The sequence below is a fragment of the Nymphalis io genome, chromosome 7 (genome assembly GCF_905147045.1).
Source record: "Nymphalis io chromosome 7, ilAglIoxx1.1, whole genome shotgun sequence".
NCBI lineage: Eukaryota > Metazoa > Arthropoda > Insecta > Lepidoptera > Nymphalidae > Nymphalis > Nymphalis io.
The window spans coordinates 8,343,553-8,356,015 of record NC_065894.1 but is presented as its reverse complement, the minus strand read 5'-3'; the positions used below and the strand labels follow the sequence as shown (position 1 = coordinate 8,356,015).

The window sequence follows — 12,463 nt, the reverse complement described above, 5'->3', positions numbered from 1 at the left end:
GCGTTCTTTACGAGTGTTAGTGAAGATGTCTATATTTTTCGACTTTAAAGTAGGACCAAATGGTAGAAGGTTCAGAAGAGCTGTAGAAGGTGATAAACATGATATAGACTTGATAATAAATCTCAAACATACTGAGCAACTGTTTGGTAATATTGATATCGGAAATTTGATGTAAGTATCGTCTTGGTACGTTATTTTTAATGCATTTTGACTTGAAGCGAATCATCATTTTACAAGTAAACATTAAATGGAAGTTTTGAATTTTTCAAAAGCTGTTGCTGATTTAAAATGTATTACTATTTATAAAAGCTGATAAGTCAGTAGTTATTTTGTTTTAAAATAGCAATAATTAAACAAGAGAAAATTGCATTGCTAAACCACTTAAGATTAAATTGTGCTATTTTTTTATATTAGGTATTTAAGATTTATTAACTATTCCAGAGAAATATCAACTTTATCGATATGCATGATAAATAATAAAAAGGAAGTAATAGGGTTCATGGCACTTTGCGACCACCCAAATATAAATGGCGTTGATCCTTCGGATTGGGAAAATTGGATACGCAACCTGTTTCAGTTTGTTTATTACTAACTTTACAATCACAAAATCATTCCACAGCAGATTCATTTGTCCCACATTTGTCATTGCGGTGTTTCACATTAGTGTTGATATTAGTTATAGTAATAATTGTGTTTGTTCATATTTGTGTAATGTAATTTGTGGACGTTATCATATTAGACACGATTCTATTTTTTTTTCTTGCTGGTAAAACGAGTCTACGCGTTTACCCCTGGTAGGAATACCCACTAAAAAGCCAGCGGTTGGGACTCGTGGAACGGGATCGCTTGCGCATACTACCGTGACTCCCTGACGGTTAGCCCGCCCAATCCTGGTAGAATGGCGCCTTTACGTAAAATAAGAAGATAAACAACCTTCTAGCTTTAGGAGTAAAACAACAAAGATTATTGCTTTCTGATGTTGGTATTTAGCAACAATGTATTTATTTTAGGAAATATTATTTGTCAAGAAATACTTTGTTCATACATTTCATGTGTTGCATTGATGCTGTTACGGATATATTCGTCGAAGAAGCTTTTGTGTCGATTTTCCGTAATGACGCTTATCTTTTAAACATTGTGTTGGTTGTGCCGCCTGGTTGTCCGGAAGGTATTTCGGTATTTATTATACAAATAAATGTTTATTATATTACATTACTTTTAAACTAAAAATTAATGCGTAACACAGCAAGGTAAGTTATATTTAATGTATTATTTACTGTTAAAATCTTCTAGTCTATCATAAAAATATTTTTAAAATGAATTATTATTATAATTTATTTAATATATTTTATAAATATTTATAAAATAATTTATGATAGAGTAGAATATGCAGTGGACTTTTCTAAATGATGACGGATTATCAGTACTTTTATATAATGTCATGAACGAATTTTAGTTAAAATACTCGATTGCTCATATGTATATTTTGCATTTGTCGGTACCTATATGAATGCTATTAACAAATTAATTTATTTTCTATGCTGTTGATGTAGAATCAGGTCATGTTTTCCATAAAAATGTATTGTCCCTGTTAAAAGTTGTTTTATATTTCAAATGTTATAAATATTTGCACAGGTTGGATGACCAGATATAAAACTTTTAAGAAACGTAGTATATACAAATTCAAGCCAAAACCAAACAATGGTTCTGAAGATCTTATGTACCTTTACACTGCGATACGAAATGACTTTTGCCCTAAACTTAAGATACGACGAGCGGTGTTAGTTTTTGAAAATATTTCTAGTATATAGCATTTCTTGAAGAAAATATGTAAAGTTCAAATGGTTGTTAGGGCAGGTAGCCTAATAGAACACATGAACGTAGAACACATGAATTTTATTCGATAATTGCTGGTTACAATCTGAGTAATCACCACCATAATTATTTATCTCGTATTTGACGGCGCAGAAAACGCATCTAAAGAAAACCAGCAAGTGTTGGATAAAGTAGCGTGATCAAAATATTAAGCGTTAATAAAGCAATGGTTTACGGGCCGCCTTGCAAAGTAAAAGTAGCAGGACTACCTGACCCCTTGGGCTATTGTCGTACCCGCTTCTAACACAAGGTGTTAGAAGGATTAGTAATTCCTTAAAAACAGGCAGTAGTTGACTTCATAGTCGAACCGATTACAGTTTATGAATGCTGCGACACAGTTCTTATACTTTCATGTATATTAGATTAAATAATTGATGGCACATTACATATTTATTTGATTTACGTTGCCACATAGAGAGGAAGACAATGATGATATTGTAAGATTGTTAGAAAAATATTGTCCCCGATTACAAGAAATGTATGGTGAATTTTATATAAGTGAAATTATCGGGCGCCATCCAGAAACTGATAGAACAATCATTGTAGCTGATGTAAGTTTCTATAAATAATGATATTTTATACTAGTTGCAAGTTTTGGTTGTAAAAATACGTTTTCTTATCCAAAGCATATTTTTATATAGTATCAAGATCAAGCAGTTGGAGTGATGTGCCTGAACTCTAAGATCAATTATGACATGCTGCAAAATACTTATGAACTTGCTCCTCTTCATGGTCTACGAAAAGCAACAGCTTTAGAAAAAGAAAAATATAAACGATCGAATACTTTGCTAAATACTTTTGGGTAAGATTTGATGTAAGCCTTTTTATCTGAGCCGGTTGGCGTGGTTGGTAGATTGCCTTTCACGCCGAAGGTTGTGAGTTCGATTCCCACCCAGGACAGACATTTGTGTGCATGAACATGTCTGTTTGTCCTGAGTCTGGGTGTAATTATTATATATTTTAATAGTGTATAAGTATGTATTTACAAAAGAAAAGTAGTATATGTAGTATATCAGTTGCCTGGTTTCCATAGCACAAGCTTCGTACAAGTTTGATTTGAAATCAGATGGTCGTGTGTGAAAAATGTCCCAGGATATTATTATTATTATTACAAGTCAGATTTTGACCATCACTTTCTGAAAAAAATAAGAATATTATTTTTCTACTCATGCTTGCAAAATGCTATCTATTGTAATCGAATCGACATTGGCATTTATTTAATAGAAAATGACAAAAAGAAATATATCTATATATAGTATAAGGAGATATATTTATTTTTTTTTGTTTAATATTTTATAGAGAGCCAATAATGCTTGGAAAATGGAGTCCATTTCATGATGCTGTTCATGGCATACAAGAAAAAGGAGAAGTTAACGAAGTAAATATTTTACAGAACTTGTCTTTTGCAATTTATTTAATATCCTTTTGACAGGATTCGCTCAAAAACTAGTCAATTAAGCACAACCAATCGCTTTGCGTGTTGTCCGAGGTAGTGGGGTACAATAATTTGTTGTAAGAGTTTCCAATATATTGTTACTTGATCTGGGATTTGAACCCAATACAATAAGGCTGCATACTGCAACATTAGACCAAAAATACATTCAAACATATTTTTGATCTAGCTTTTTTCAAAATACCGCCTTATTTAGCTAATTACAAGTAATTCACAAGTATGTAGGTACCTATAGAGTTTGGTGTGTCCAACAGGCACCAACGATAAAAAAGGAACCCGGCAAAAGGACTAAAACACATAGTAAAGTTAATTTTGATCGTAAATCAGCTATGCGGAGAAGTTTCGATCATTTTTATTACAGCAAACAATATTCAGAAGACAGCGAAAGGGAGATAAGTTCACCAACTCCTTCAACTGCAACCAATCTATCATTTGTGAATTGCCTTCTAGAAGACGATCCTTTTGATTACGAAATCGTTAATATCGATAATCGTCTTTTGACTGTACCACAAGTACTTTCTTATGAATTATTATTGTAAGTTTATTATTTTCAAATTTAAAAAAGATAACGCTGAAAATAAGCCACACAAAACGCAAAAAATCTGCACTAAGAGCGTATAATTTTTTTTAGCACAATTCCAATAATTTGTTGTAATTGTAAGTCGTAGGTACAACAATTAGATAGTAAAATTTTTATCCTTCGAATAAATATTTATTTATTAATTTTATTATTTCGTTCTTTAATGAAATACAGACCTGATCTAAGAAATCAAGGACCTCGGCATTCTCGAATAATGCAGATTCAAGATAGAGTGAACCGTAATTACAAAATAATTTCTTAATAAATGTTTTTATATAAGTCTATTGGCGTTTTTGCCTATTGTATAATGACCATGAATTACAGAAAGAACTTCTATATTTAGAAATAAAACCAATGAAGATAAAAATAAGAAGATATATGCTGGTGATCCAAATGCTTTTATGATCGAATTGTTCGGATTTCAAGAAGATGTGGATGAAATGTAAATATGAAGTATTTGGATATCAGCTATAGTTAAAAAAAGAGAACACTAGTTTAATTTTTTACTAAATATTATTTTTTCACATTTATTTCCTCGTGACTAGCTTATAAAGCAGTAGATCTGTAGGAGTTTGAAAGTCCTGTTTCTCTGGAAGCACGTAAAACTGTTGATTCTGCGCCTGCAGTATTTTCGGTCGAGTCGCATTTTATGCTTGTTTGATAATAAGAGTGAAGGAAAGGTGAATTCATTTTTGTTTGAGCATACAATTGTGAACTATAATTTGAGTCTTGAACCGTTGGCTAGTTGGTCTTGCCGCCGTAACCAAATTTACCATGAGGACATTATCATTATCCATTATCTTTTTATAAAAAAGCAAAGAAAAAAAAATTCAAAGTTTGTTAAACATATTTTGTTAAGGAAGTGTCAATTTTGGTAGACCATTAGTAAATAATGAAAACAAATTACATAGTTGTGAGATTAATATTCCTTAATATAAATTTGTGTTATTTTCAGACAAGCCTTTCATTTGCTAGAAGCAGCGTTTGAAGTTATGAAGGATTACGATTATTGCGTTATTCGGGTGCCTTGCAAAGACAAAAGTTTTCATTTACTTGAGCATTTCTATGTAATTATAGCTTACTTTGTTAATTACATTTTTACGTTTACCATATATAAAGCTTTGCCCTAGTAAAAGGCTAAAGGGCGGATCTCGTATTATTTTAGTTAGTGAACCTATACAATTTTAATTTAATTAATTAATTTTATGATTCGTATCTAAGTCAAATATTGCCTGAAATTTCCCGCATGTTTTGTTATACTTACTCCAAAGAAATTAAAACAAAATAAATATTTTACAGTTTGTTCCCACTAATGAAGGAACTTCAACAGACTATGCTCTTTATGTTGCTCATCGAAGTTCTGTGCTCAGGTAGTTTTTTTATATATATATAATTTATTGAGTAGAAATGAAAAAATAATTTAGCTTTTTGCTTTTTTTTTAAAACAAGGGCCTACCCCGCTGTTTAAAGTTTTAAAAGAAATTAGTATTTCGCTTAATGTCACAGTCACAGCGTATAAATGTCTTCCAATTCTTCCCTCTTGAGGAAAAGATAATGTATTCAGAGGATTTTCACAAGATTTGTAAAATATTATTAGAATTTTTAGAAAAACAGTTGTCCTTCAGACTTTAAATCCTTATCAATTGGTTTCTTAAAACTATGTTATTAATTAATAGTAATCAGGCGATAAAAATTAAAAGCATTTGAAACATATATGTATATATATATTATAATAATTAATTAAGTCCTCTTTTATTTTGAAGTAAGCTAAGGGTTCGTAGGGCAGAGTTAATGGATGTACCTCAAATTGCTCATCTCTTAAGGAGCTTAGACGGAAAGGAGACATTATGGACTATAGAAAATACTATTATAAATAAAAGTGACCTACAATGCTACGTGTTTCTGAGTGGTGTTACACTCATTGGTGTTAGTATATTAGAGTGAGTATTTCATATCAATATATAATGCTACTACTATAAAATATATATGAAACAACAAAATATTCATATGTTAAGTTTAATTGACAAAATAAAAGAGACTGAAATATTATAAAATATATTAACAATTGTAATCAATAAAATCATTACCACCTAACAAGTTCACTTATTTTGTCGAATCTAATGACTTGCTTAATCACTGTTTAAATTTTTAGGAAACCAGAACAGATAGACTTCATTCGCATTAAATTTAACCTGGATTCGCATCGGATCCACAAATACCATATCAATCAAGGCTTGGACTGCGGCTTAGTCACACTTAAAGCTGTTTTAGTGTATCCTGTATTCGAACCACATTACAGGTTCTTCGCCAGAGATATGATAAGACTCTCTGGCTCTAACGCTATGATGTGGTTAACTGCATATAGAAATAAATGGGTTAGTAAAAAGCATACAGTCCTGTAGTCATTCCATACTTAGATGTACTAATTCTACATAATTTAAGGTAACTCATAAAGCGAATTCATTAGCTGTTTGTATGGTACCTCTCATGCCAAGAAATTCAAAAATTAGTTATGTGTCTACGCCAGAACTGAGACGGGTCCGCAAACTTTCTAATACTGTGTAAGATTTACAAAACATTATTTTTGTATTATATAGTTATTTGTATTTATAAGCTAGTCCAATTTAGTATAATAAATAATTAGGCAAGATTCATTTCAGAACATCTTTGTCATGATATTATTTAATAGACATATCTCTTTTCTCTAGCACATACCCTATAGGACGACAATTCGACGTGACCAATGACTTTAGGTGCTTAGTATAAATACTGCTAACTTCTAAACTTTGAACTATTACTCAGAATTCTTTCATAAAAAACCGCATAACATTTTTTGGCCCGACCCAGGGATTGTACCCAGGGCTCTATATAAGCTAGCCACTACCACCACCGAGGCAGTGAATATTAGTATATTTATTGATCAGACGGAAAGATGTATTAATGTGCTATTAAGATAATATATATATATATTTTTTAATTAACAGAATGGCATTTAGTAGCTGGTTTATAAGCAAGAAGTTAACAAGTGTTCCTAAAGTCAATATTAACGCTAGAATTCTTGTTGTTGGAGCTTCTAGAACTGCAATGGCCTTTCTTAATACGTTGCTTTTCAGGTAGCCCAAATTTCATTGGTATACCTTTACTTTATTTTTATATAAAAAGCAATATAAGTTACATGACAATATAGATGGATTAGCAAATAGCGCTGTAAAATTGTATTAGCTTATATATCTTTATGCAAAAAATATTAATTTTTATCTAATTTCAAGTTTGATACATTGTCGACTACATGGGTATGTTTTGTACTGATAATGCGACAAGCTTACAGAGTCTACTCGTCTTGTACTGAAATACTCGATGAAAATAAAATATATCTTTTTCACACTGAGTAAAATTTTATAAAATTCTTGTGTTTTTCAGTGATTCTTGTTTTTATTTATTCTTCACAAATGTGACTTTAGTGTCGCCAAATGGTCTGCCATATACAAAAAGAACAAATACACTGTCTGAAATGATGTTCCAAAAATATTACACAAATTCCGAAAAATATCTTAAAAGCGTTCCATATACGTATTATGTGAATGTTATTCAAGGGACAATGGTCGAGATTGATAAGTAAGAATACTATTTTTATTAAAATCATCGATGTACTTCAGTTTTTGATATGGACGTGGGAAAACCGATAAAATAGCGTGAAATCGTGACTTTTCGCGCATTCTAATCATCCATACTAATTTCCTTGTTTCCATTTGTGCTCGCGTTAAAGAATTCTTGATCTTCTAACTTGGCGCGAATGTAAACTCACTTACATAACTCACATAATATGTGACATCACATTAGAAAAGGATATAAGATTTATATTTGTGTTGTAGACGTAAAAAACACATATATCTGTCAAATGGTCGCAAATGTGATTATGACCTTTTATTTTTATTATTTGGAAAGCAATATCAACATCCGGATTACTTAAAGTCTATATTAAAAAGAAAAAAAGATGTGAGGTATGAGAATTTATATGTATTTTAATGACTTTTTCCGACTGACTGCTGTACCGGCTAACGTTTTTTTTAAAAGTACGAGTATAATACTTTAAAGGTTAATATTCGATTTTGTATTATTCAAAATTATTAATAATATTGATTGAGAAGCGGCATACGATAAACATAACTATGTGTAATTATTTTATTTTATTTAGGAGCGGCAAACTTCCTCAATATACACCTCTTGACATACCTCAGCCTAGGTTAGAACCAGACGTTATTAACTATACTCCAGCTAACGTCTTCATTATAAACACGATAACAGATGCGAATAAGGCACTTGGCTTTGTTCGGTCATTAAATTTGCAGGATACGGACTGTGAGTTTTTAAATGAGTTTTTATGGTTTAAAATATTTTGGGTCTAAGTGGTTAAATAAATATCAAACTTTGACTTCTACTGTTTTATATAGCAATATATCTAACTAAAACTATGTGTCTTTTACTGGTGTACATAAATGGATTATATAAAAACTATCACAATCTTGTTATTCTTCTATTTAAACACAAATGCTTAATATGATGATTTCGGTCGAACCGTCCGTTAGAATTATTTGGATTATGACGGCCATTTTCAAAGTATGCTAGGCAGTGTAGTTGAACATGCAATAAGACTGAATCTGAGTTAAAAGTCATTGGGATTTCAGATAAAATACTCGTTTACGGTGCTACGAAACACGTTTACTGTTGTTTGGCAACTTTAATTGAAATGAAGATATCGACTGAAAATATAATTTTTATTGAACCCTTCCCACCTTTACATATTAGAAAAATGAGAGTTTCGTTATTTTGTAATGCTTATGTAAGTTTTATTGCAATTAAAATAAATATCTTTGCGTTATCGAGACATGGAGCATTATATCTCATCATAATAATTTTACAACACTTTTTTAAAATCAATTAATATACATTGGTTAATCTATTTCCTTATAAATGTGAAATGTATTGCATAATTGGCGTTTAATTAATTTACCCTGTTAAGAGTTAATATTTATCTCACTGACTGGTTGTTATTTTTATTCCTTAGGTAGAAAATTCTGTGTGCGAGCTTCTAAAAAATCTGAAAATCAAAGTTTATCGTTCGTATTATTTTCACGTCTGGCATATGGATGTTGACAATCTAGTTACTCAGGTTGATTTCCTCTCGCAATTTCATCTGTTACAACTAAAGTGCTCAGCCCTTTTTTATTATGGGACTCGTGGTGTAAATGAGCAAGCGTTTTTTGGTATGGATTATCATAATATATACTTAACGTTTTCTTACGTCGTTAAAACCTTTCTTATTCCAAACCTTAAAAACTAGAAGAGGCCTTAGCATATTTACAGGTTGTTACTTTATTTTACTTTAATTTTAATTCCTAGCAATTAATAAAAGCGGTATGGCATATGATGGCGGGATTCTAATAGACCATCAGTTTAGGACTAAAGATCCTTCAATTTATGCCGCCGGAACAGCCACTAGATATTATAGAAGGTACTACGCTGATACAATGCGGCAAAAATATTACGATGCCTACGAAGTGGGAGCCAAGGTGATTTCTTTAATTTATTAATTTTGTTCTTTCCTTTTTCTTTCTTTTTTTCTTTAATTTATCAATAATTCATTGGCAAAATAAATAAGAACTGAAATTAATTTGAAATGTATATATATATATATATATATATATATAAATAATAATGATACAATAAGACAGAAAATCTTGGTACTTTGTTTTTACAGCTTGGTTCTCAAATTAGGGATCAGTTAGACCCACTTTTCAAAGAAACACCTATAGAGCTAGAAAAGTCAGTAAAAGGGTCAGTGAAGTGTGTTAGTTTTGATTCATCTTCAATTGTTACGAAAGATTCTACTGATGTTTCGGAATCAATTAATATTGAAACATCGTAAGTAACTTTAACAAACATTTTTGTCTGGTTTTGATCACGCTTTTTCGAAACGCTTGTTACGCGACATATAAAATATATTAAAATATACACTTATGTGTTATTTGTTTTGTACTATATAATATTATTTTCTAAATAATATGTAGTTGCCAGTCTCACGATTCGGAAGAAGTTCGAAGAATCCCTATTTTTAAAAAGCCGCATGTAACACAATTCATACTTCCTGGTGGTATTCAGTATTTAGAGGTGCGATCCCCTGGGATGAAGATTCCTCATCATTATGTTCAATCCTTACGGTATAATGTGAGTTGTACGTGTTTTTACTTCAATTATAAAGTGTCTTGTACACTATCATATTACTGAAATATTATGATGATATTTATGTATCAAATGATAATGTTCACTAAAAATACAGGATAAATACTAAAGCTATATATATATATATATATATATATATATATATATAAAATATATATAAGTAAATATAAAACATAGTTAGTATATATAAAACAAGTATTCATATTTTAAAAAGAGTTTAATATTTTTAGTAAAATATTTTAGGGCATTGTAATGGAAACTTTTAAAAGTGGGTATTTTAAACTTCGCATGACTAATGACCTTATCGTCGATGGAATTACATGTTTGACTCCCGAAAAAATTTCGCTCGAAAATTTTAAAAATCTTTATGGACTTTCCTCGACCGTTCTTAATAATGTTCATTTGCGATATACTGTAAGTAATTTTTCTGTTAATTAAAACGCTGACTTTGTATTATATTTTCAATATAAAAGGAAATAAATAAAAGCATATTATAACTCTAAAATAAATATTAAGGTAGCGCAAAGTCTATGGGCTCAGTGCCTTAAGCTCTACGGGTAAAGACTTTGTGCAGTCAGATTTGGTACCATCCACTTACTAGTTATTCTACTACCAAACAGTAATGATAATTGGTATTGCTGTTACAATTTAAATGGTGAGTGAGTGATTTTCATTACAGGCACGAGGGACATAATATCCATGGTTATAAGACGAACATGCTTAATGCAGATTTTGTTTTTGTTCAGGAGAGCAGTTTTTGTAAATTTCTACAACAACTTTCAGCTACTGTAACTCACCATTTTATATATAGAATTGCCTATATTAAGTTTAATCTTTAGCTGTTTAGCTTGTCCTTACTTAAGCAAAGATTAAGATGACTCTTTTTATCTCAGATACCATGTTTAGCGGCGCATTGAAATTTATTATGTCTGAAACGACGTCTATGGGCGCAATTTAAGCTAATACGATTAAATTATATAGAATCATAACAATATATGTATTTTTAGGCAAAGAAGTTGGATAATTTCTACGATTTTTTTCAAGATCCTTGGGCCTGCTTTTTATATCATGACCAAACTGACGAGTTATTTGCTATGATTAAGGAAATACTTCCTAAGGTACATTTTTTTCATCAGTAATAATATTTGTATTGATCAAATAAATCTAACTATTTCTTGGTTGAATGTTTTGACAATAACAAAAATTCTTTTAGGGACAAAAATATGGTGAAACTTTAGCAGAAACTATGAGAAAAGTAGGAGATGGTTCGAGTAACCAGGTATTTTGTCTCACTTTTTATATTTGAGTTATTGGAATCTTATAACTTTATAGATATTTTAATTAATACATACTTGCCTGTCAAAAATTATTTCTGAAAAACATGATTTCCGAAAGCCATTTACGTGGAATTTAATGAATAAAGATTTTTTTTTATTCCAGTCATTTAAACCCCATACCAAAATGAATATTCGATCCAGCTTTGAAAAGTCGCCTCACGTGGAAGCTGTAACTGATTATGTTTTAGAATGGTTATCAGAAAACGACATCCTATTACCTATGTACCTTCTGCCCTGGCAAACGAGACAGTACAGTTATGATTTGGATCACAATCCAGCTTTCAAGAACAGAAAAAATACAATTGTCAAAATGTTATCTAAGATTTTTTGATTCAGGGTTTTATTAAATAAATACTTGTCTTTTTATTGCTAAATTACTAAATATTAAAATTTCACTTCTGACTATACAGTAGGTGTTGGTTATTTTGATCTTTGTATATTACACTATCCCTTTCGCGCGGTTTCAGTCAAGCTACATGTTACTTACTATTCCGCCCCCGTGGGACATAGCGAGATGTTATGTACTTGTAATTTTAGTCTCTCAATAAATGAGTTAAATAACGCAAAAAGTTTTTCATTAAAGCAGCCTAGTAGATAACGTTAGCGCGTTCAAACAAACAAGCTCTGTTTTATATATTAATAACGATAATAATATTTTATGGCACCATAATTGTAACGGTATTAATTCACCATACACACACTCACACTCATGCACTCATATTTATACTAAAAATGGTCAGTGAGAACAGCGACTCATTACGATCAACATGCTCATTTAATTGTTATTTTTATTATTTATTAAAGAATTATTACATTTAAAATTGACTTAACGTATATTTTACTTTTTACATAACAATATCTAAATGCTTCCAATTAAACTAACATAAAATAGGACATTAATAATATGAGATTTACATCTGCAATAAAACCTTCAAGGAGACATATCGACAGATTTGTTACCTATGTAACGCTTGTCAT

General features: G+C 30.6%; 1 protein-coding gene across 1 annotated transcript; it reads left to right on the top strand.

Annotated features, from left to right (window-relative positions):
* Nucleotides 1-25: 25 nt before the first annotated feature.
* LOC126769750 (cilia- and flagella-associated protein 61-like) lies at nucleotides 26-11,816 on the top strand. Its single transcript, XM_050488667.1, has 27 exons — nucleotides 26-171; nucleotides 442-576; nucleotides 1,011-1,168; nucleotides 1,636-1,780; nucleotides 2,291-2,426; nucleotides 2,517-2,677; nucleotides 3,175-3,253; nucleotides 3,583-3,863; nucleotides 4,252-4,350; nucleotides 4,864-4,975; nucleotides 5,208-5,278; nucleotides 5,672-5,848; nucleotides 6,061-6,283; nucleotides 6,351-6,469; nucleotides 6,893-7,021; nucleotides 7,329-7,523; nucleotides 7,781-7,909; nucleotides 8,104-8,267; nucleotides 8,594-8,748; nucleotides 8,974-9,172; nucleotides 9,309-9,478; nucleotides 9,667-9,830; nucleotides 9,977-10,133; nucleotides 10,392-10,562; nucleotides 11,156-11,266; nucleotides 11,362-11,427; nucleotides 11,589-11,816. The coding sequence occupies exons 1-27, from the start codon at nucleotides 26-28 to the stop codon at nucleotides 11,814-11,816; spliced, it is 4,080 nt and encodes a 1,359-aa protein (XP_050344624.1).
* Nucleotides 11,817-12,463: the final 647 nt, after the last annotated feature.